The sequence below is a fragment of the Capra hircus genome, chromosome 20 (assembly GCF_001704415.2).
Source record: "Capra hircus breed San Clemente chromosome 20, ASM170441v1, whole genome shotgun sequence".
NCBI classification, from domain to species: Eukaryota; Metazoa; Chordata; class Mammalia; order Artiodactyla; family Bovidae; genus Capra; species Capra hircus.
The window spans coordinates 35,982,712-36,007,303 of NC_030827.1; the positions used below are offsets into that span (position 1 = coordinate 35,982,712).

Below are 24,592 nucleotides of genomic sequence, written 5' to 3' on the forward strand. Positions count from 1 at the left end.
CAGGCTCCTCTGTCCATGGATTCTCCAGGCAAGAATACTGGAGTGGGTAGCCATTCCCTTTCCCAGGGTATCTTTCCGACCCAGCAATCAAACCTGGGTCTCCTATATTGCAGGCAGACTCTTTACCATCTGAGCCACCAGGGAATCCCAAAGATGGGGTATTGAGTCCCAAACCAGTTAGCTACCTGGATATGATCTACCAAATCCAGGCAACCTACCTCAGAGTTCAGACCCTTCTACATCACAGGAGACTTCTGATGGGCCTGCTGGTTCCTACACTACCACAGTGGGTGCTGTTATAGTAGTTCTAGATATTACTGTTGATTGTTTGCTTGACTAAGTGATCAATTGAGGGGAAAAGTAACATAGGGAATAACAAGAAGGAAGTAATCTTTTCCTTTCCAAGTAAACTTGATCGTTTGTAGTTTTAACAATGGTATCATCTTTAGGAGTGAGAAAAGTAGAAGGAAGCAATTTGAAGCCAGTTCAGGAGGCTTTGATGCGGCAGATGTGGCTAAGAGGGCAGACACTGAGCCAGAATTGCTGAGGTCACCATTCATCAGCTTTACCATCTACTAACTGTGTGACCTTAGGCAAGTTACTTAACTGTTCTGAAGCACCAGCTCTCATCAATAAACACTGAGGCTAATCATAGCACCTACTGAAGGAATTTTGAGGTTGTTACAGTCGTTCAGTCATGTCCAACTCTTTGTGACCCCATGGACTGCAGCCCACCAGGCTTCCCTGTCCTTCACCATTTCCCAGAGTTGCTCAAACTCAGATCCATTGAGTCGGTGATGCCATCCAACCATTTCATCCTCTGTCGTCCCTTTTTCCTCCTGCCTTCAGTCTTTCCCAGCATCAGGGTCTTCTCTAATGAGTCAGCTTTTTCTATCAGGTGGCCAAAGTATTGGAGCTTCAGCTTCAGCATCAGTCCTTCCAATGAATATTCAAGACTGATTTCCTTTAGGATGACTGGTTTAATCTTGTTGCAGTCTAAGGGACTCTTAAGAGTCTTCTCCAACACCACAGTTCCAAAGCATTAATTCTTTGGTGCTCAGCCTTCTTTATGGTCCAACCCTCATATCTGTAGATGACTACTGGAAAAACCATATCTTTGATTATATGGACCTTTGTTGGCAAAGTAATGTCTCTCCTTTTTAATATGCTGTCAAGATTTGTTACAGCTTTTATTTTGAGGAGAATAAAGTTATTCCAAATGGTGGCTATAACTTGCACGTGCTCAGCTAATCAGCTATAAAACAGGAAACAAAATAAACCAACTGTACCTGGAGTTATGAGTACCAAATAGCTCTGATCCAGGAATGGAGAGAGGGTGGAATAGGATCATACATGGAGAAGCATGTGTGCATGTGTGCATGTGTGCTTAGTGGCTTAGGCATGTCCAACTCTTTGTGACCCAATGGACTATAGCCTGCCAGGCTCCTCTATCCATGGAATTCTCCAGCAAGAATACTGGAGTGGGTTGCCATGCCCTCCTCCAGCGGATCTTCCCAAACCAGGGATCGAACCCAGGTCTCCTGCACTGCAGGCGGATTCTTTACCAGCTGGGCCACCAGGGAAGCCCACGTGGTAAAGCAAATGTAGCCAAATGTGACAGTAGAACCTAGGTGGCAGGTGTGTGATACTCACCATGCATTAAGAACACCTTGAAGATGGAGAACAGGGAGGCCCAAGAAAAGGACTTGCCATACCTTGCCACGAGAATGTCATATGAGGGTGTGATGCTCAGAGCTGTGGCACCATCTTGGGACTATGAGTGAGGAACAAGAGAACCACAGACACACCAACCCAGAGATCTGACATTACTGAGTCACTACGAGGGACTGAGCCATGTCCTCCCCAAATTCATAGGTTGAAGCCCTAACTCCCAGTGGGACTGTATCTGGAGACACCACCTTTTGGAAGGCAGTTAAGGTTAGATGAAGTCATGTGAGTGAGCCCTACTCCAATCTGACTGGTGGGGAGTCAAGCACAGATGGAAGGCCACATGCGGACACCATGAGAAGATGGCCATCAACAAGCCAAGGAGGGAGGCCTCAGGAGAAACCAAACCTGCCAACATATTGATGCTGAATTTCCAGCCTCCAGAACAGTGAGAAGATGAATTTCTGTTGTCTAAATCGCCTAGTCTGTGGTATTTTGTTACAGTGGCCCAACTAAAACAGTCACTGAACTAACCAATCTTAAAATTATCTATCAGCTGCCTTCAGTTATGGAATAAACATCCTCATTGCTTTAAAAGCAATCTTAGGTTCTTCAACAAATGGTTCTGGAGTAACTGGGCAATCACACACACAAAAAATGAATCTAGACACAGACCTTACAAACTTCACAAAAATTAACTCAAATGGATCACAGACCTAAATGTAAACATTAAATTATAAAACTCACAGAAGACAACATGGGTAAAAACCTAGATGTCCTTGGGTAAGGTGATGACTTTTTAGATATAACACCAAAGGCACAATCTGTGAAAGAAATAATTGATAAGATAAACTTCATTAAAATTAAAAACTTCTTCTCTCTGAAAGACAATGTCAAGGGACTGAGAAGGCAAACCAGACTGGAAGAAAATATGTGCAAAAAACGCATCTGATGAAGAACTGTATCCAAAATATATAAAGAACTCTTAAAACTCAGTAATAAACAACCCAATTAAAAACAGACCAATCATTAAAGTGTATACAAATAGTAATACTGGAGAGAGTGTGGAGAAAAGGGAACCCTCCTTCACTACTGGTGGGGATGTGAATTGGTGCAGTTACTATGGAAAACAATATAGAGGTTCTTCGAAAAACTGAAAATAGAGCTACCATATGACTGAGTAATCCCACTCTTGGGCATATATCTGGACAAAACTATAATCCAAAAAGATACATGAATTCCTCTGTTCATAGCAGCACCATTTACAAAAGCTAAGACATAGAAAAACCCAAAATGTCCACAGGCAGATGAATAGATAAAGAAGATGCGGTATGCATATATACAGTGGAATACTGCTCAGTCATAAAAGGAATGAAGTTTGGTCATCTGAAGCAACATGGATGGACCTAGAGATTATCATACCAAGTGAAGTGAGTCAGACCGAGAAAGACAAATACCATATGATATCACTTATATGTGGATTCTAAGATACAAAACAATGAACTTATCTAGAAAACAGAAGCAGATTCACAGACACACAGCACAGACTTGTGGTTGCCAAGGAGGAGAGGGGTGGGAGAGGGATGGATTGGGAGTCTGGGATTAACAAATGCAAATTATTGTATATATATATATAACAAAATCACCTTGCTGCACACCAGAAACACTCTGATGGGGGATGCCGATATTGGGAGAAGGGGATATACACGTGTGGGGACAAAGGGCATATAGGAAATCTCTGCATCTTCCTGTCAATTGTGCTGTGAACCTTAAACTACTCAATCAGGTCTTAATTTTAAAAAAATAGAAAAAAAATCCACAAACCTAGTTCTGCCCTATTTTGGGTAAATTCTTCAACTTTTACAAGCCCCAGTGCCTTCTTGTATAAAATAAACGTAGTAATAATTTCTGCTTCCTAGAGTCAGTGTGAGGAGTAAATGCTGCTGCTGTCGCTTCAGCCGTGTCCGACTCTGTGCGATCCCATAGATGGCAGCCAACCAGGCCCGTCCGTCCCTAGGATTCTCCAGGCAATAACACTGGAGTTGGTTGCCACTTCCTTCTCCAATGAGGAGTAAATGAGAGGGCTACAATAAGGTGTTTGGCACAGTGGTCAAAATCAGAATGTGACTTCTTTTAGAAGCAGACGGTATACAAAAGATCTTTCCACGAACGTTTTTCCACTGGACTGGATGAAGAAGGGTAGGAGGACTCAACTGTCATTGCCTCGTCATATTGGACCAGACTGCATTTCAGGAAGGAGGCCAAGACGGCAGCAGGACGCAACCGAGGGTTCGGAGCACCCGTGGTCTTATTTACCACGTCCTGGTGTTCAGATTCAAAGTCATCAGGTCTGCAGGGCACCAGCCTCACTCGTCAGCTCACCTCCCTCCTGAAGCTCTGTATTAACCATCCATGACCCAAAGCAGAAAAGCAACGTGCAGGAGCATACCTCCCACTTTCAACCACTTACCCACATCGGCCCCGCTGAGCGCTTTCCCCAGCGGCCAGGGCCTCAGGTCCAATCTCTTCCCGTTAACAGTGAGTGCCTGCACACAGCCTTGAAAGCCTCGGTTTGTCCCTGTTGCTCTCACCAACCAGTAAGCACTGGGAGCGCCACCAAGATAGAGAGGTGTCCGGAAGGTAATTTTACTGTACTGGCCCTTTAAGAAAGATGGAAACCATAACTCACTAAACAAAGTCAAAAGCTAGAACACACCAGATGAGGGACATGATTAAGATGCAATACAGTGCCAGTATGATGATCTCTAGGTCCATCTGTGTTGCTGCAGATAACAGAACTTCATTCATTTTATGGCTGAGTAGTATTCCATACAGAGAAGGCAATGGCACCCACTCCAGTACTCTTGCCTGGAAAATCCCATGAACGGAGGAGCCTCGTAGGCTGCAGTCCATGGGGTTGCTACGAATCGGACACGACTGAGCAACTTCACTTTCACTTTTTACTTTCATGCATTGGAGAAGGCAATGACAACCCACTCCAGTATTCTTGCCTGGAAAATCCCATGGACGGAGGACCCTGGTGGGCTGCCATCTATGGGGTCGCACAGAGTCAGACACGACTGAAGCGACTTAGCAGCAGCAGCAGCAGTATTCCATACAACCACATGGAACCACTACATAGTCCATGGAATTCTCCAGGCCAGAATACTACAGGGTGGACTTTCCCTTTTCCAGGGGATCTTCCCAATCCAGTGATCGAGCCCAGGTCTCTGGCACTGCAGGCAGATTCTTTACTAGCAGAAACAACAGGGAAGCTATATATTACCACATCTTCTTTATCTATTCATCATATATATATGGGTGTATATGGATATCCATACATCCAATTTATGGATTTTATTCCACCCATATTTATCTTTAAGTCATTGTCCTACTGGAAAATCAAACCCACAGTTAGCATTGGAAACTCAGAGAGCTGTGTTTTGAGAAGGGATGGCTTTGGAATGCCTCGAAGGGAAACGAAGGTCAGTCAAAGCCAAGAGCAAGCCAACAGGCAGTGTATCGTGCTGGGCATCCAAAACAAACTTTCTCTTTCCAGTCCTGACACCAATTTACTGTGTATCTTGGATGGGCCACAGGACTATTCTGTGTCTCAAAAGGTGATAATACTAATTTTGTGTATACATGGGCTAACGTTTATCCTTTTACTATCCCGGTCATCTTTATACTATGTCCTGCAAGAGGCATTTGTGAGAGAGAGGGAAATTGCCAAGACTGAGTTGCAAAATATTTTGAAATTTGCTCATGGATACGTTTTTTTAATGTCTTATTACAGCTAAGTAGGGACATTTCCAATCTTAGACTAAACCACAATCTGAATTGCAGGTTTTGAGGTTATAAAATACAGAGTTGAACATGAAGTGGGACAAAATTAAAGTGCTCTTGGTTATTTGTTTTTTATTGCACAAATATCTCATTTGTTTGGATTAAAGGGTATAGAGAAGGGCTGGGTAAAGGCATGCTGCCAGTAGTTATAAAATTTCCAGAATGTAAACCACTGAAATGTAATCTTTACCCTTCATACTTTTGTTATCAATAAGTAAAACATCTATTCATTGCTTTATCTCTTCTAATGACTAGGTAAGAATCATTTATAAATAGTGTATTAAATGTGAGCTAGGCAGCTTCGAAGTACTTACAGTGGATTTTAAAGGTTAATTATTTACATTTTTTGTTAGGTGAATTGAGTGCCTGGTTGGCTTATTTCATCAAGATCTTCAGGATTTACCTCTTTTGGATCTCATCCTCACCGCATCCCATCCCTCTGACCCATTCCCTGATCCAGGACCACAGCAGGAGCAACAGCTAAATCCTTTTCTTTTTTTCTGGAGCATTAAGTGCGCCATAGGGGTGAATTGCTCCTCTGAGGCTCCCTTCACAACATCCCAGACAATAGTCTTTGAGCCTAGCCTTTATCTTCCTCTAATGAGGGTTACCTTTGGGTCTCTGAAGCCTGTATTGCCTGCCTATGGAAAGAACTGGTGGTACTAGAATTTGCATTCCCTCAGCATAGCTCTTTACAGGTTTTCATGGGTGATTAAGCGTGAAAGGCCAGCCCCCTTGCTTTGGGTTGGCACTACTCTGAGGTACAACTGACACTCCAGAGCTCCCCTGTAGGGTCAGGCTAATGTCAGATCCTGGTAAACTTTGCCTTAGGTCTCATTCTTACTGACTTCTGTCCCTCCCTTGTTCATTTTAATCCCTTCTATCACAGGTCTCCTATGGGATTCCTTTCTTAGTTAATCATTTGCATAGACTCATCAACCCAGGTCTGTTTTGGGGGAACTCTGACTTAAAACAGATCACTATCTCTCAAGACAGTTTCTTAAACACTCTACACTTGCAGTCTGACTTATACAACTTGCTTAGCAAATCCTGGTAATAGAGAGGCAGATGTTACCCTGAGTATCCACAAAACTATATACCTTTTGTACTTAATTATTATATTCAATAATCATATACTCTGAAGGCAATTCTATCTAAGGATTAGAAATGCTGTTGTGTGTGCTCTGTCATGTCTGACTGACTGTGACCCCGTGGACTATGGCCCACCAAGCTACTCTGTCCATGGAACTTTCCAGGCAAGAATCCTGGAGTGGGCTGCCATTTCCTACTCTAGGGGATCTTCCCAACTGTTAGAGCACTGCAAACTATATACATAGGCACCAGAATAGAATAGGATTATCACCTCCATTTTTCTAGATGCTATGCCTTTATTAATGTAACCTATAATTTCTTTAGCATGTAGTTATCATATGGCCCTATTTATTTGCCTTCATTGAATTTCTTTGTTTTAAACCATATGATGCTTATACATGTGTTACTTCTCTTGCAGCTTCTCCACCTTGTATTCAGGTTAGTATTTTGAACCCAAGTTCAAAGCTTCTTTATTCCTATCAGATTTAATTTTAACCATAGTAGGCCCATTGTTCTGGCATTTACTGAGTCTGCAGTGCATTTATCCTCTCTTTCCCTTCCTTAGAAATATATGCATATCTGTCTAATGATCTTGGATTCACATTCACTACATTTGTATTCTTGTTCTTTTGGAATCACTGGGATCCAAATGATGAGGTTTTTTTATTCTATTCTTTTTTTTTAGTAGCAAGTCATGACCCTTTATACAACTTGTCTTGTCAGCAAAGAATATGAAGAGCCTAGGAAGGAGAAAGCTACACACATATACACAAAGGCTTTCTTGCTACTTTTTTCCTCAGAGAATACAAACACCTGCCTGATTATAATTACAGACTTGGTTCCTTGGCAGGTTGCTAATCCAAACTGTTTATTCTAAGCACAGTCCTAAAATTGCTCAGAGCATGACAAATATGTGAATACCTAGGTGATTCGCTGAGTAGCCCAACAGTTAAATTGTTTTACCACTTCCTATAATCATGGCCCCAAAAAAGGTGGATGAATGGATTATGCCTGCATATTGAACCAAGTGAACCTTTCGGGATGATTTTCTAAAGTCACAGGATTACAACACCTCTGTCTTAAAAGCAAGCTTTGTGTTTGGCACTAATAATGGCTTCAATTCTTCCAATAGGAGCCTTTCTCTGCATCTGGCTTTGATGTCCTTGTAGAAAAAGAACATGTCCTCGGGTACAAGCCTCCTGCATGTCCCTGCACCCAGGGCCACGATGTCGGCATATTCAGTCCCCCTCCTCAGTAGATGTGGGACGGACATGAGCCCTGAAAGCCCACCTTCAATGGAAAAGCTGGCAGAGCTGGGTTGCCTGAGTATACCATGCAAAACAGTCCATCTGCCAGCTCTCTGCAGTGGGATCATCCCAGAGTGCTGGGCGGGAGGGTGCGAATGAGGCACGCACTCACCTGGGACTGGCCTGTCACTGGGGTGCCATTGTTCAGCTGCAGCAGCCCGTTCAACCCATCTCTGTAGAGCGTAACGGTGTGCCAGCCCCCGAGTTTGATTTTGGTCTCACTTACAATGATGGCGACCCCAGTTCCACAGTTAAACCTGTGGGGGAAGAAAAGAAAACTCTTAGATCAAAGTGAACATGAAAGTCGCTCAGTTGTGTCCAACTCTTTGCAACCCCATGGACTGACTACACAGTCCATGGAATTCTCCAGGCCAGAATACTGGAGTGGGTAGCCATTCCCTTCTCCAGGGGATCTTCCTAACCCAGGTATTGAACCCAGGTCTCCCACATTGCAGGCGAATTCTTTACCAGCTGAGCTACCAGGGAAGCTCACTATTGTGTTCAGACTCAATGGACATTTCCAGGGCAGTAATAGCTTCATTGAGAGCCAGTCTGTTCAGAGTTAGGCTTATGGGTATCAAGGGCTGTTTAAATCCGCATACAGAAAAACTTCCTTAGAAAGACGCCTCTTCCCTAGGACCACCTCAGTCTTGTGTTGAATCTGCCTGTAGGACCTTTCAACGTGGGGCCTCCTTTAACCCAACTTTCTCTGTAACTCAGAGAATCCTGGGCAGCTAAGATCCTCTCTCTCCTTCTCAGAGATGGCTGGATACTAAACATGGATTCAAGGTGAGGAGAATTAGAGCTTGAGTCACTCTGCGTCCGGGGATTTCTCTGGGGACTTCCCACAACTCCCAAATGACAGCCTCAGTGATATTAATAAAATGTTGAAAAAAACCCCCAAAACGAGTCTTCACACTTATTTTGGCAAGCTGGGCAGCACTGCCATCTGTGTTCAGCTGGGCCTGAATGCAGGTGTGGTTTCCATGGGAAGCTGCGGCTCAGCGCGGGTGTGGGTGGAGAAGGAGCATTCTCAGACAGTTGCATTATTCTTATTTTTTCCCCCCAACCTCTGTATGTCCTGGGGCGCCCTCCGGTCACTACACCTGACATCTAGAATTCTGACCCCTTCCAGCCAAGTTCTAAGCAGCCACCATAGCACCTCCCCTTCGGGTCCCAAGGCTGTTAGAGGGGACCCTGGCCATGACACACAGTGCTGTCCTTTCCAGGATGTGCACTAACTGCAGCCGGCTTCAGGCCTCCCTTTGTCTCCTGATCCTAAGCAGGCAGGAATGGCTTGGAGAGGCACTGCAGCACTGGCTCACCTAGAGGGGGTGCTCTCAGAATCACACAGTAGGAGTTGCAGAGATGGAGAGCTGCTACTGGCAAATAACCAGCAGGGCTAGCGCAGTCCTTCAGATCCTCCAAGCGTCAGAGCCCACGAGGTTAGGGACCACTGCCCTGGATCCTACTAGCCGAACTCAATCTCCCATCAAGCAATGCATTTAGCAAAGGATGCAGGGGGCAGGGGCATTTTCTACCCCGTGTGGAATGCTTTGCAGACAGTCTTATCTCTCTTAACCAAAAGTAATTTTGGTGCTGAAATAATCCAAAAACAATAATGGTTGGTGCTTACTGAGTGCTTGCTATGGTTCAGGCACTGCTCTAAGTACTCTTATGTATTAATGCATTTAATCCTCACAGTAACCTTGGGAGGTAACACAGAGTTGGAGAGGTTAAGTCACTTGTTGAAGGTCAGGTCACCAGGGAATGTCATGGGGACTCTTGACCAGTAAGCCATGGAGAAGCACTTGGCTGACCTCATCAAATAGTCCCATGTACGCCTCTGTGAGGATGATTAAAACCCTCGCACATCTACAGAACTCTGCCTCCAGAAAACCACACAGAAACCAAAGGTGGGTGGCTTCCAAGATGCACTGGGACACAAATGATCGGGGCAGAGGAGGTAAGTCAAACAGTCCATCACAGTCTGGAGGGAAGATGAGGATATGGTCTGACTCTCTAGGAACCTCCAGGAGGCTGTGGGCTCCTCTCTGGGCTCTGTGGCTGTCAGCTGAATCTACTGCAGGGGACAAGGAGAAGGTCCCAGGCTTCTTCCCATCGCATCCACCAGAGCTCCGGGAAAGAAGGAACTTGATGGGCTTTGGCTCATTGCTGCACCCCCAGGCACTACCGCAGGGCCAGGTACACTGTGGGGGCTCAAGAAAACATCTGCTGTTGAGTGAATGAATGATCACAAGGTTCCAGACTCAAATTTCAGAGGTTACCCTGCTCTCTTGACACCCCAGTATTTAGTAGACTGGTCCAGGCTCCATAATACACAGTTCCTTTATTTACACTATAAATCAAGCATAGGTTTTGTTCACAGTACAGAAAGGAAAACATATTGTAGGGTAGTGTTAAACATTCCAGGGGTTTCTGCCAAGAATTACCTGAACTGGAGAGAGCGCCGGATGACAGCCAGGGACATGAAATCCCCCCTGCCATGCTCATTCTCCCCGCAGTAGAGAAGTAAGCCGTCCTCTGCCTCTGCCTGTTATTACACAAACAAAAGCCACACGAATAATGAGCATCTCCGCTTCCACAGAGGGCCACCCACTAACACTCATGGACACGAAACTCGAGCATCTCCACAGAGGTCCTATTTACAAGCATGCAGACTCCAATTAATTCCCAGGTACACAGTTCTAGTTCATTTTCAATAAACAAGGGGCAGCAATACAAACAGTGTATGAGGAATTTGGCAGTGACGTGAGAGGAAGGCAGCCCCATATCTGACCCACTCTTTACTCTTCCTGGACCCACCAGCAGAGCCTCAGGGAACCATGTGCACAGAGGCCGTGGTCCCACGGGGGCTGCTCTCATCCTCGTCAAATCCTATTCTCACCAAAGAGCATTCCAGTTTTTCCTTCTTTTTTTTTTACTTCCCAAGCACATTTGCATCTTTCCTTGCATTAGGAGAACAAGACAACACAAGCAGCGCATGGACTAGTTTGGTTTTCACCCATGCTGCCTGCCCTAGACTGGGACAAGTCGTCTTGTGGATTCTCAGCACTCTGACCTTAAAGGGGACTTGTTTTCGTATCTCCAAACCCAGTCCTGTCATCTGAGATACCCAAAAGAATGCCTATAAGCTGAAGGCACTGCAGCTGATTCATAGTGAAGAGCATCTATTAGGCTGTCACCGCCTGCCAGGGTTGCATATAGCTGGTTTTCCATCTGTGCAGGTGCAGTCATAATAAGGAAGATTGTTTGGGCTTCCAGTAAAAGGGATTTGGGGATGAAGAATGCATTTATGCCTTCTGAAATCCTGGCCTGGTCACGATTATGAAAGTCAACTGAAAAAACAAATGCACAACCTAAGAGATGAGAATTATGTTTTATTTGATGGACTTGAGGACATTATGCCCAGGGAATAGTCTCTCAGAGCTATTAGGCTTAAAGTGTGAAAGTGTTAGTTACTCAGTTGGGCTCAACTCTCTGGGATCTCATTGGACTGTGGCCCAACAGGCTCTTCTGTCCATGAAATTCTCTAGGCATAGAGTGGGTTGCCATTTCCTTCTCCAGGTGGTCTTCCCAACCCAGGGACTGAACCCTGGTCTCCTGCATTGCAGGCAGATTCTTTGCCATTTGAGTTGCCAGGAAAGCCCTGTAAGTCCTCAGCAAATCTGCTGAATGAAACGTAATTCTCATCTTTTAGGTCAACATGTGCAGTATGGCTGGAACCCAAACATTCTCCTCGGGAACTTTCAGACCAGCCATTTCCATAGTTCGGTAACATACACAACCCACTCTCCCTTTGGTGCCACCCTCGGGTGTGCAAATGTGCCCATCATTCTCGCTGCCCTGTGAATGGGTTCACCCTCTGCTTCCTCTCCCCTTCTCCTTCTCCCTTTGATGCAGCACATTGCTGTGTTAAGGTGTCCAATAGGCACTCATGAAAGGATTAATCCTTCTTACCCTAAATTCAAGAGTAATTTGAAATGCCTGGTAAGAGTTCTTCAAAGGTTCAAAGGTTACATAGGAATGACCAAAGAACTGAGGATACTGTATAACAATATCTGAAAAAAGAAAAAGAATGCTGTTTGCTCACTTCTTCAAATGCATAACATCAATACACAATGCCATTGCTTGGATGTCACTAAGTAAAAATTCCAATTGTCTACTAAGCCTAGCTTACCATCTTCACTTCTCTACTCTTTACCCCTAGGATTCTCATTCCTGGGGGCATTGAGCTTCTGAAGTTCTTAGGGAGAAATCAGATCTTTGGAGATTGGTACTTGCCACTCTAAAAAGAAATCAGTGGCTTAAAGGCTACTGACACCTACTTTCACATTGCACAACTGTGTAATATATGTTGGCTCAACTAGTATCCTTCTTAACCTTCACGCACAGATTTCTGCTATATTTTTTGTAGAAGAGGTGTCACAAAAGTAAACCCACTCCCAAGGTGCCATTGGGATGATTTATGCATTGCTCTAAAAGGAGTACATGTTTGGCACATACAGGAATAGGGCTGCTATCCAACTAGGAGCAATGGAAAACTCACATTTGCCCTGTATTGCTAACTAGCTAGTTTAATAACTAAAACATGGAAGAAAGGGCTTATCTTAGGAAAAGGACAAGAAGGAACCTTGTGTGGACTGCAATACTGCTCTCTGGCTTCCTGTAGGGTTAGCCCACCCCATGTTGCCCACCCACTCCCCCAGGCACCTACCTTCTGAGCAGCTCTCACCACCTTTGCCCAGGTTGCAGTGGCATCGAGAGCCCCCCCAGGTGTAGTCATTGACACAAAAGCTGTCAGCAGAGCAAAGAGTTTCATCACAAGACATGTCAAAAAGCCTTGGCATCATAGCCACACCATTCTTTCCCTTCCTGTCCACTGGAGTGGGCTGCAGAGCCACTGCAGCTGTGGGGAGAGATGCTGGGGTTGGGGGGACAAGCCTAGAAACAGTCATTGGGTTCAGTCGAGGCGCCATCTTGGATTCCACAAAAAATTTCTTATTCCCTTCTTTGATAGCAGGAAGTGGTTTAACCTAAAGACAGAGAAGGAAAAGAAGTTCAGGATTAACATGGAGCAAGTAATTAGACTGCCTTATTTATGGTTGATGTTTAATACATGAAACTACAGTTATTTTGATATTTCCCAAAACCTTGGGAGGTAGAGACGGCAAATAGTACTGACTCCAGTTTATGGATAAAGAACTTCAGGCTCAAGACTTTTAAGTACCTTCCCCTGTATTACTCAGAAAATCAGTGCTAAAACTGATATAATTACATGATTTATCTTTATTACAACATCATTAAGGCACATTACTTTTTCAAGGAATTGTTCATTTCCTTATCAATACTGAATTTATAAAATTTCACTTGCTTGGAATCTAAATATGCTTTTGCCAAATGGTGAAGTCAACAAGCAGAGGCTGACTTTAGAACATCGGCATAGTTGGTATCTAGTTACTATTCATTTACAATCACCTGGAGACTAACAGTCAGAGGAAATAAATACGTTTTAGAAGCAAATGAGCCAATTTAAGTAACTCTTAATTAAGATGCTCGTGGTCCATTGACTAAACCGCTTTGTTCAGCAAGGAAACAAAAACACCCAGGCTTATAAAGCAGGACTTCCTATTACCTCCTCAAAGGAAATATCCAAATCTAAGTCATCTTCAAATGTGTCATCATCCTCGCCAGTCTCTGTGTCGGTTGCATAATGGGGTCCATAGCGCCCACTTCCAGATTCCTCGGGACCTTCGTAGAGAAAGCAGCAGCCTGCAGTCAGCACCTGCCTTTGCTCCCTTTTCTATCCTAACATAGCCCATACACAGCTGTACTGAATGGATGGAGATACATCAGAAATACACAAGGAATTCAACACAGAAGAGGAAGCAATATTGAGCAAAAAAATATGGAAAACATTTAATCTCATAAGTAAGGAAATGCCCATAAAAAGCAGAAAGAGCTGCCATTTTATACCAACAAGACTGGCAAAGACAAAAGTCAGATAATAAAAAATATTGCCAAGGGGAGCTCCTTGGTGGTCCAGTGGTTAAGACGCCACACGCCCAATGCAGGGGCATGGGTTCACCCCCTGGTTGGGAAACCAAGATCCTACATGCCGCACAGCAGGGCCTGGAAAAAATGTATTGCTACCTTTAGACCATGAAATTTTCGCACCATGTTTTATGTCCCTGGATATGTTCCAGTGTCTCCTGGTTTACAGTCTATGGATTTGAACAGCATTTGTATCCTACCATTGTGTGAAAATTGTATAAATCTCAATTGTTGAATTGGTTCACAGTGCTTTTCAGGTCTACTATATCATCCTACTTCTCTGTAATAGAAGAGAAGAATCTTCTATTACAGAGAAGTAATAATAGAATGTACACACATTCTACTAACTTTTGAGACTTTGATATTGAAACTCCAACTAAAAACCTTAATTTATCTACTTAAAAAAGTAATTGTAACATATAGTGGAATTATATGTAACCTTGTTCTGAATTTTTCAAGTCTCTTGTAAATGTGCTATCATATGTTCATAATTAAAAATTAAAATTATAAAATGTATTGCCAAGGACGGAATCAATGGAGACTCATACTCTGATGTCAGATGTGTAAACTGGTACATCCTCTTTGCAAAACACATGGAAACACTTAATGAAGGAGAAAATGTTCATACCTTTTGACCCAGCAATCTCACTCCCACTTACAAAATATGGGAGAAAATCTTTCCCATGTGTACCAGGAGACAGGAGCATAACACATTTGCAACATCATAATTTATAATGGTACAAAAGAACCTGCCAAATTTGCTATTTATAATAACAGTAACACCCCAAATATCTATCAACAGAGAATGGATAAGTGAATTAAAATATCTATGGAGTGGAATACTATGTAACAGGGAAGATGAATGAACATTTAATTGAGGCATTAGTTGAGGCATTGGATGAACATTTAGTTGAGACATTTAATGAGTCAACATGGTTTAATCTCACATGATTTTATGCAAAAAAAAATGCCAGTTGCCAAGGAACATACCAGTTTGATGCCACTTATATAAAAATCAGCAGCAAGAAAAACTATATATTATTTAAGGATACATACACACACGCAGACTTCCCTTGTGGCTCAGACGATAAAGAATCTGCCTGCAATTCCGGAGACCCATGTGTGATCCTCAGGTTGGGAAGATCTCCTGGAGAAAGGAATGGCAACCCACTCCAGTATTCTTCCCTAGAGAATTCCATGGACAGAGGAGCCTGGCGGGCTATAGTCCATGGGACTGCAAAGAGTTGGACATGATTGAGCAACTAACACAAACATACATGTATGTTTTGAGTTAGGGTACAGGACCCACTCAGATACCAATATCTGCAGACGCTCAAGTTCTTTATATAAAATGCCAGAGCACAGCTGGCCCTCGGTATCTGCAGGTTCTGCATCCATGGTTTCAGCCAACCACAGATCAGTATGGAAGACCTATTGTGTATGTAATTTAAACTCTTAAGAAAAGTAAAGCAGGGGGCTTCCCTAGTGGTCCAGTGGTTAAGAATCCACCTTGCAATACAGGGGATGTGGGTTCAATCCCTGGTCAAGGAACTAAGACCCAACATGCGGTGGAGCAACTAGGCCCATGTGCCACAACTACTGAGCCTGTGAACCATAATGAAAAAGATCCCACATGATGCCCTGAAGATCCTGGGTGCTGCAACTAAGACTTGATGCAGCCAGATAAATATTTTTTAAAAAAGAAAAGAAAAACAAGGCAATGATCAAAAATACCTGGGAAAGGTTAGAAGAGGATTATGAATGAGGTTGACATTCAGGGTCTTTGAAAGTACTCTAAAATATTCTATTTCTTAAGGTAGGTGCTGGATACCCATGAGCATTTATATATTATACAAAAGCATAAACTAATATGTGTATAAATATACTTTTGATGTATGAGATATTTCTGGAAAAGAAAATGGCACCCCACTCCAGTACTCTTGCCTGGAAAATCCCATGGACAGAGGAGCCTGGTAGGCTGCAGACCATGGGGTCACTAAGAGTCGGACATGACTGAGTGACTTCACTTTCACTTTTCACTTTCATGTATTGTAGAAGGAAATGGCAACCCACTCCAGTGTTCTTGCCTGGAGAATCCCAGGGATGGCAGAGCCAAGTGGGCTGCCGTCTATGGGGTCGCACAGAGTCGGACACAACTGAAGCAACTTAGCAGCAGCAGCATGAGATATTTCATTAAAAGTTCTTTAAAATAAGAAAGAGACATTATTCTACAGCAAACACATCCAGGAAAAAAAAGGGGTCCCATGTGACATCTTGGGTGTCAACCATTTCCATCCATAGGACAGGAAGATCTTTCAAAACTGAAAGGTGGGTTGAGAAAAACTTGTAGGGGACAACACAGCTTATTGTTCCTTGGGGGATGGTCAGATTAACAGTTTTATTCAGCTGTCATCCAGGAAAATCTACTGATCTTAAAAGTCCTGACTTAGGCTAAAACACAGGAAGCCCTACCCTCACGGTCTGAGAGTCTTTCAAAGTGCTGCTCCCTAGCGCCCCCATGGGGCTCCTGGTGGCTTAGGGTAAGCACAGGTACCAGCTGCCTTCCCTAATTCAGACAAACCAGGTACTGAACTTTATGGCTGTAACAACTCTGGCAACAGAAACTCACTTTTGTAGGTCACTGGTGCTCATTAGTTATTGAATGATTAGTAAAAAGAAAGAAAATGACATTAAAAACATAAATTGAATGTAAAGACAAATCTGCTTTCAGAATAAACTAAGCCAAACATTTTTCTCATAAAAGCAAACTCACCCTCCTCTAAGAAAAATAGCAAGCAGATTGACTACGAAGCTGAAGGAAATGACAGAAAGGGAGTGTGGGAAGCCTGCTCAGTGGGCACACTGCTGACCAGACATCTTCTCCTGTCTTAGGGAGAGGAGCATGTGGTCAGCAGGTGATCCACAGACGGCAGGGAAGGTCCTCTTCTCAGGTATGAGGCATGTCTTGGTAGAGCTTTTCTCACCACCTCCACACCAATTTCCTAGTTTTGTTTAAAGCAGCCCACATGTCAGCTGAAAATTCAAGTCTGTTGGTGCCAGATTTATACCTAGATGCAAATTCTTTCAAGCCACCTGCATCCAGCCCAGCACAGCTGTGTGCCAGATGTCTACATACAAACATCCAGGAAGCCCCCGGGGGGGACAGCTCCCCCTTCTCCTGTCTCTCTGCATCTTTGTATCTTTCTGTCTCTCCCCCTGTCTCTTTCATCTCACCCTCATCACTCTCGATTTTATCTTTGTCTCTTTTATATTTTCAGAATTGTTGAATTTCATTAGAAAGAATTCAAATGGTAATAAAAGAATTACTATAGCACATGCATGGAGAGAGAAGGATTTATCTTCAGTAGGTGGGTCTCTGTGCCTCCTGGATGCTCACTCTTGCCCCTGCACAGTCTAGTCACTGTTACATAGTTACTGTTCTCATGGATGTCGAGACTCTCTGCATTTCATCTTATAATGCTCTATCCGGAAAAACATTTTCAGACTCCCACTGCCTACAAAATAGATGTCCAGGCTCTTTGGTTAAGAATTAAAGAATCTCAATGATCACAAAATCAGATTGATTCTATACTTTGCAGCCGAAGATGAAGAAGTTCTATACAGTCAACCAAAACAAGACTAGGAGTTGACTATGACTCAGATCATGAACTCTTGGTAGCAAAATTCAGACTTTAGATTGAAGAAAGTAGCGAAAACCACTAGGCCATTCAGGTATGACCTAAATCAAATTCCTTATGATTATACAGTGTAAATGACAAATAGATTCAAGAGATTAGATCTGATAAACAGAGAGTCTGAAGAACTATGGATAGAGGTTTGTAACCTTGTACAGAAGGAGATCAAAACCATCGTCAAGAAAAAGAAATGCAAAAAGGCAAAATGGTTGTTTGAAGACACCTTACAAATAGCTGAGAAAAGAAGAGAAGTGGAAGGCAAAGGTGAAAAGGAAAGATATACCCACCTGAATGCAGAGTTCCAAAGAATAACAAGGAGAGATAAGAAAGCCTTCCTAAGTAAACAATCCTGGAGAAGGAAATGGCAACTCACTCCAGTATTCTTGCCTGGAAATCCCACGGACAGAGGAGCCTGGAGAGCTACAGCCCACGGAGTTGCAAAAGAGTCAGACACGACTTGGAGACTAAATAAAGTGAACAATGCAAAGAAACTGAGGAAAACAATAGAATAGGAAAGACCAGAGATCTCTTCAAGAAAATTAGAGATATCAAGGAAACATTTCATCAAAGATGGGCACAATAAAGGACAGAAATACTATGGACCTAACAGAAGCAGAAGATATTAAGAAGAGATGGCAAGAATACACAGAAGAACTATACAAAAGAAGGTCTTCATGACCCAGATAACCACGATGGTGTGATCACTCATCTAGAGCCAGACATCCTGGAGTGTGAAGTCAAGTGGGCCTTAGGAAGCATCATTATGAACAAAGCTAGCAGAGGTGATGGAATTCCAGCTGAGCTATTTGATCTGTTAAAGGACTGCATTCAATATGCCAGCAAATATGAAAAACTCAGCAGTGGCCACAGGACTGGAAAAGGTGTTTTCATTCCAACCCCAAAGAAAGGCAATGCTGAAGAATGTTCAAACTATCACACAATTGCACGCATTTCACATGCTAGCAAGGTCATGCTCAAAATTTTCCAAGCTAGGCTTCAATAGTATGTGAACCAAGAACTTCCAGGTGTTCAAGCTGGATTTAGAAAAGGCAGAAGAACCAGAGATCAAATTGCCGACATCCACTGGATCATAGAGAGGGCAAGAGAATTCCAGGAAAACATCTACTTCTCCTTCACTAAGTTAAAGCCTTGGACTATGTGGAACACAACAACTGTGGAAAATTCTGAAAGAGATGGGAATACCAGACCACCTTACCTGCCTCCTGAGAAACCTGTATGCTTTTGTAAAGAAGCAACAGTTAGAACTGGATACGGAACAAAGGACTGGTTCAAAATTGGGGAAGGAGTATGTCAAGGCTGCATATTGTCACCCTGCTCATTTAACTTATATGCAGAGTACATCATGCGAAATGCCAGGCTGGATGAAGCACAAGCTGGAATCAAGATTTCCAGGAGAAATATCAATAACCTTAGATAAACAGAAGGCACCACCCTTATTGGAGAAAGTGAAGAGGAACTGAAGAGCCTATTGATGAAGGTGAAAGAGAAGAGTGAAAATGCTGGCTTAAACCTCAACATTCAAAAAACTAAAATCATGGCATCCCGTTCCATCACTTCATGGCAAACAGATGGGGAAGCAATGGAAACAGTGACAGACTTTATTTTGGGGGGCTCCAAAATCACTGCAGATGGTGACTGCAGCCATGAAATTAAAAGACATTTGCTTCTTGGAAGAAAAACTATTCCAAACCTAGACAACATATTAAAAAGCAGAGAACTTTGCCGGCAAAGGTCTATATAGTCAAAGCTGTGGTTTTTCCAGTAGTCATGTCTGGATGTGAGTGTTGGACCATAAAGAAGGCTGAGCGCTGAAGAATTGATGCTTTTGAACTGTGATGTTGGAGAAGACTCTTAAGAGTCCCTTGGACAGCAAGAAGATCAAACCAGTCAATCCTAAAGGAAATCAACCCTGAATATTCATTGGAAGGACTGAAGCTGAAGCTGAACCTCCAATACTTTGGCCAAAGATGCCAAGAGCCGACTCATTAGAAAAGACCCTGAAGCTGGGAAAGACTGAAGGCAGGAGGAGAAGGGGCCAACAGAGGATGAGATAGTTGGAATGGCATCACCAGCTCAATGGACATGAGTTTGAGCAATCTCAGGGAGATGGTGAAGGACAGGGAAGCCTGGTGCGCTGCATTGAGACATTGAACAACAAAGATCACAGCTCCTCTTTTTCCTCCCTTATCCCGTCACCATTGTTTATGGAAACCTACTGCCTCTCTCATAGAGACAGGGACTGTCGGGTGCTTCACACCATACATTCCTAAACTTTACAATTCTCCTGCAGTGTAAGTCTGGTAGATTTCATTTTGCAGATAAGTAAATTAAATTCAGGGAAGTTAAGTGGTTTGACTAAGATCAAAAGACTGTCTTTTTCACACACACAAAAATACTTTCTCAGTTAGGTCTGGCCTAACCGAAAGCCAGGTTTGTCTGGTCACTGTTTTCCCATTGCCTGTAAGAGAAGACACCACTGTGGAGGAGGCTGGGATTTATAAAATTAACATTTATTTATCATTTTTATTGTGCCAGGAGCTGTGCATATATTCTTTCTATTATCCTTGCCAAATCTTGATAAATTGGTATTATTACTAACATTTTGCCATGTAGAGATATCAACTGAGAAAGATTAAATAACTTGCTCAAAGGCACACAGACAGTAAGCAACTTTATCCTTAGTCTCTTTTTGATTACATTATGCTACTTATGGGGCTTCCCTGATAGCTCAGTTGGTAAAGAATCTGCCTGCAATGCAGGAGACCCTGGTTCGATTCCTGGCTCGGAAAGATCCACTGGAGAAGGGATAGGCTACCCACTCCAGCGTTCTTGGGCTTTGCTGTGGTTCATCTGGTAAAGAATTTGCCTGCCATGTGGGAGACCTGGGTTCGATCCCTGGGTTGGGAAGATCCCCTGGAGAAGAAAAAGGCTCCCCACTCCAGTATTCTGGCCTGGAGAATTCCATGGACTATACAGTCCATGGGGTTGCAAAGAGTCGGAAAGGACTGAGCAAATTTCACTCACATGCCACTTATGATCTGACTCCAAATTGTAGTTTGACTCTTTTTTTCCCCTCTTCCAAAGTCTCAATGGCCAAACTGGTCTACTAGTTGTTTCGTGAACACAACTTGTTTTCTTACCCTGAGATTTTGGTTAATGCTCTTCTCCACATCACCTAATTTCCCCTCTCCTGTATCATAATATGTAGTTTACCTACCCTTCCAGTTGCCTGCACTCTGTAGAGACAGAGCTGAATGTGTATCATCCAAAGACCAAAATCAAGCAATATTTTAAAAAGAGAACGTCAGACTATTCTTGGGGAAAAAATGGTGACTCCAGAAAAGATGGAGCTGCCAAGTCCTATAGAACAATTCTTCCATCTTCTCCTCAGTGGGGCTGTTCACACACGGATATGTCTCTAATCCTGAGCTCAGAATAAGCATCCATAGTTTAATGAACTCAATGGATATTTAAAATGGTATTTACACTTTCTGGAATCCTTCTGTTTCTCAACTCAAATGTGAACGCCCTGAGGGCAGGACTATATTTTAGATTTCTTGAGATGCCTCCCTATCCTCCATTTAACTCATGCTTCACACATTCGCCAACAGCTAAGACGTCCACCAGGCATGGAGACACTTGCAGCGCAGCACGGCGCGACAGTGGCAGTCTGTCTCTGCCCTGTCCTAGCCCACCTGGTCACGTCTGTTTTAGTAGCGGAATATTGGGGACAAATCCTTGTGTGGTGAGATGCTGCCCCCAAATCCAAAAACATTCTCCCCAGACTGTCACCATTCCTGTCTCCTTCCCCAGCCCAGAACTAGATGTTTAGAGTTGGAAGACCATTGGGTCCAAAATTCTCATTTCATAAATGTGGAAACTCAGGCCACAGGAGAGATGTGAACTTAATACAAGGTCATGCATCTCATGAGCGGAAAATTCAATACCAGAAGCAGGCCGTATGACCCTGAATTCGACACCCAGAATACTCTAGCATACAAATGTCTCGACACCAAGCATATAAGGCACTTCAGCCAGATGAATATAGTGGAGCCAGGGAAGGTAACTGAGTCCTCGTCCTGCCCCTTCACTCATCCTAGGAAAGAAACTCTACATTGAAGGAAAGGACCATTGCCACCGCTATGAGATGGTACCGTAATGAGAACACAAATGACTCCATTCTCTGCTCATTTTGACAAGGAAAATAAGACATGTCGTGTTCAACGAGTAAGATTCCTTAGTCTCTATAATCTTTGCTTCTGTTTGACACTGTATGTAACATATCTCTTTGAAGCCAGAGGTTACTGCTCTGTGTGGGGAGACAAAGGATGAGAGATAAGAGTGGGACGAGAATGTGGAATTACAAAGTTTTAGAGTCAAAGACAACTTGAGTAGAAAGACCTTGGAGATTGGCGAGCACAAGTCAGTTTCACAGAGGAGTAAGCTGAGGCTCAGAGAGGCCATGTGACTTGCCCAGAGAGGCAGCTCATCAGTGGCAGAGCTGACCTATGGTTCTGGACTCTTGATACTGCGCTCCAGTGCTTGCTGCAGCATCTCTTCTTGTCTCTCACAATCATCACCACTCCCCATTTTAATAGGAAGGAAATGAGCGGAGCGAGGACGAGACACAGTTACAGCATGAAGACAGCTCGAATGAAGACCCCACTCTTGTTTTCTAATGGCCCCATCTCCTCAGATCTCAAATCCACTGCTTCTCTAAAGATTTTGCCAGTGCTGTTTCTAAGCGAGCACAGAACATTCAGTCCAAGCCAGTGATAAGCATTCTCCCCATAGCCTGGGGTTATTGTAATTAAAGTGCATAACTTATCTCTCTCCGCTTGGCACTTTGTTAATTAGGAAAAGAGAACATTAAAAAAAAAAAAAAAAAAGAGCCATTTATTTAGAACGAGAATAGTCACACCATTGACTGAATACAAAACAAGTTCAAGGGTTATTGCCATGAGGAAAATTGATAAACAAAAGACAAATTTCTATATTAAGGGATGACTTATTTTTTAAAAACCTATGTGCTTGTTTTTATAGAGGTTATACCATTTTTTTCTGATGTATCAACATGATATAGTTGGAAATACCCTAGTCATGGAAACCAATAATTGGGAAAGAGACATAAGTGACTGTGTGACCTTGAATGAGTCATTTAATCTCCTTGGGTCTCATGGTTTCTAATAAAATAAGGAATGGGATTGGATTTGATGACCTGCTGGCACTAACTTTCTGTGACCCTAAAGTTTACCCTGTTGATTTAGACATATTACAGGCATCTGTTACTCCAAGAGAAGTTTGAAAAAGAAACCACCAGGGAATTTCACTTATGTGGATAAAAAAGAAAAAAGGAGTTGGTTCAGCACAGAAGTTACACACCTTGGGGATTGTAACTTTGTTCAACATTATAAGCCTCCTAGATGATGTGAGCTATCATTTATCAGAGTTCATCTTCATTCATAAGAACCAGGTTGTATTTGGGACCCTTTACTTAACCACTCTTGTGAAGGATGAGAAAGGAACACTTTCTCCACTCCTGAAGCTGCAGTCATGAGAAGTTTCCTGAAATACTGCTGGATGCATGGCCAACCTTTCCCCTCCCTACAGAGGCAGAGACAGATGCTGAGTAGAAGCATTTGGTCCATATTTCCAAACAGAGTGAAGCTCATCTATCAAAGGACCTGGGAGGCGGGGAGGAACTGGGGGCAAATGGGTCCTCCCTGCACCTTCCCTCTCCGCCTCGACAAGTGGAAAGCAGTGACCTGGGAAGACATTAAAACTGACCTCTCTGCAAGCCCGAACTTTCCCTCAGGTGGGTTCCATAGGCTGGACTGGACAACAGGGAGCTTGTGCCTTAAGAGTAAACAATGTCCTCTGATCCAGCCTTTATCATAATTATGGAAGATATTCCATTCTGTATCTTCTGAGTTTATTTCTTATTTCTCAACTGGTTCGGAAAATGGACCAGGAGAGGAAGAGTGAATCACTGAGCATCCTCAAAACCCCAACTTCAGCCTTGGTGACCCAGGGACTCGGAGGGTCTGCAAGAATGCTGAATGGTTTCCTTGACTCCTCCCTGTTCCACAAACAATCCTTCTGGTTCTTTTCTTTCCACCTGAATGAAGTAATCTCTGGGTACAATTCTATGGTGGTAGGGGCGGGGTGGTTGGGAGACAGCGGCTCTAAAGAACCAGCCATAGGCGCATATGTTTGTTCTTTCCCATTCATCATGCTTCATGAAACTCTTATTTGACTACAGCCCAAGAATGGCATGCCAGGCATCAGATGACCTCGAGAGCCCTCATCTCAAAGCTTCCCCGACTCCATTATCCTTATGCCCGCACACACAGAGGAGGCGCCAATTGCATAACCCCTGTGGAGAGTTGTCTTTTGAAGAACATAAACCAGTCAACCAAGCACAACCCACTGTATCCTTCAGCCCTGGAGTCCCCCTTTCTAAAGATAATGGGGCCGTAGAAAGCTAAGCAGATGGCCAGAAACCAAGGTGTTAGGTACCTGCTTCTCTACTACCTGCGGATGGCGGAGACACACAGGCAAAGCGTGATGCAAGAGGTGGCTACAAACCCAGCAGGATAACCTCAGGCCATATTTCATCATGGTGTGCTGAAAATTTCAAATGTGGAACTTTTGTAACTCCAGAGAATAATGAATACTAATTTACTGACAACATTCTGCGGGGCTATTCAGGACCTGAGGTGGAGTGGGCAGTGCACAATTTAGATAGGCAAGCAATAGTGTCTGGCAGGGTTACATATACAGCAGGCTCGTATCATTTAAATAAGAGAGCGAGTGAATGACTGTTGTCTGTTAGAGCTAAATCTTCTTGCAGGGTGCTCTGCACATGATAAATGTAAAATAAAATGT

General features: G+C 43.4%; 1 protein-coding gene across 4 annotated transcripts in view; it reads right to left on the bottom strand.

Annotated features, from left to right (window-relative positions):
• The window catches only part of EGFLAM (EGF like, fibronectin type III and laminin G domains), a 189,109-nt gene that overhangs the window by 43,754 nt on the left and 120,763 nt on the right, over window positions 1-24,592 (bottom strand). For all 4 annotated transcript variants that reach the window (XM_005694776.3, XM_018065631.1, XM_018065632.1 and 1 more), the window contains 6 exons: window positions 13,570-13,685; window positions 12,652-12,970; window positions 11,895-11,995; window positions 10,367-10,467; window positions 8,026-8,170; window positions 4,139-4,328 (listed from right to left, as the gene is read on the bottom strand). In XM_005694776.3, coding sequence (XP_005694833.1) covers window positions 4,139-4,328; window positions 8,026-8,170; window positions 10,367-10,467; window positions 11,895-11,995; window positions 12,652-12,970; window positions 13,570-13,685 — 972 coding nt within the window. The remainder of the gene's footprint in view (window positions 1-4,138; window positions 4,329-8,025; window positions 8,171-10,366; window positions 10,468-11,894; window positions 11,996-12,651; window positions 12,971-13,569; window positions 13,686-24,592) is intronic.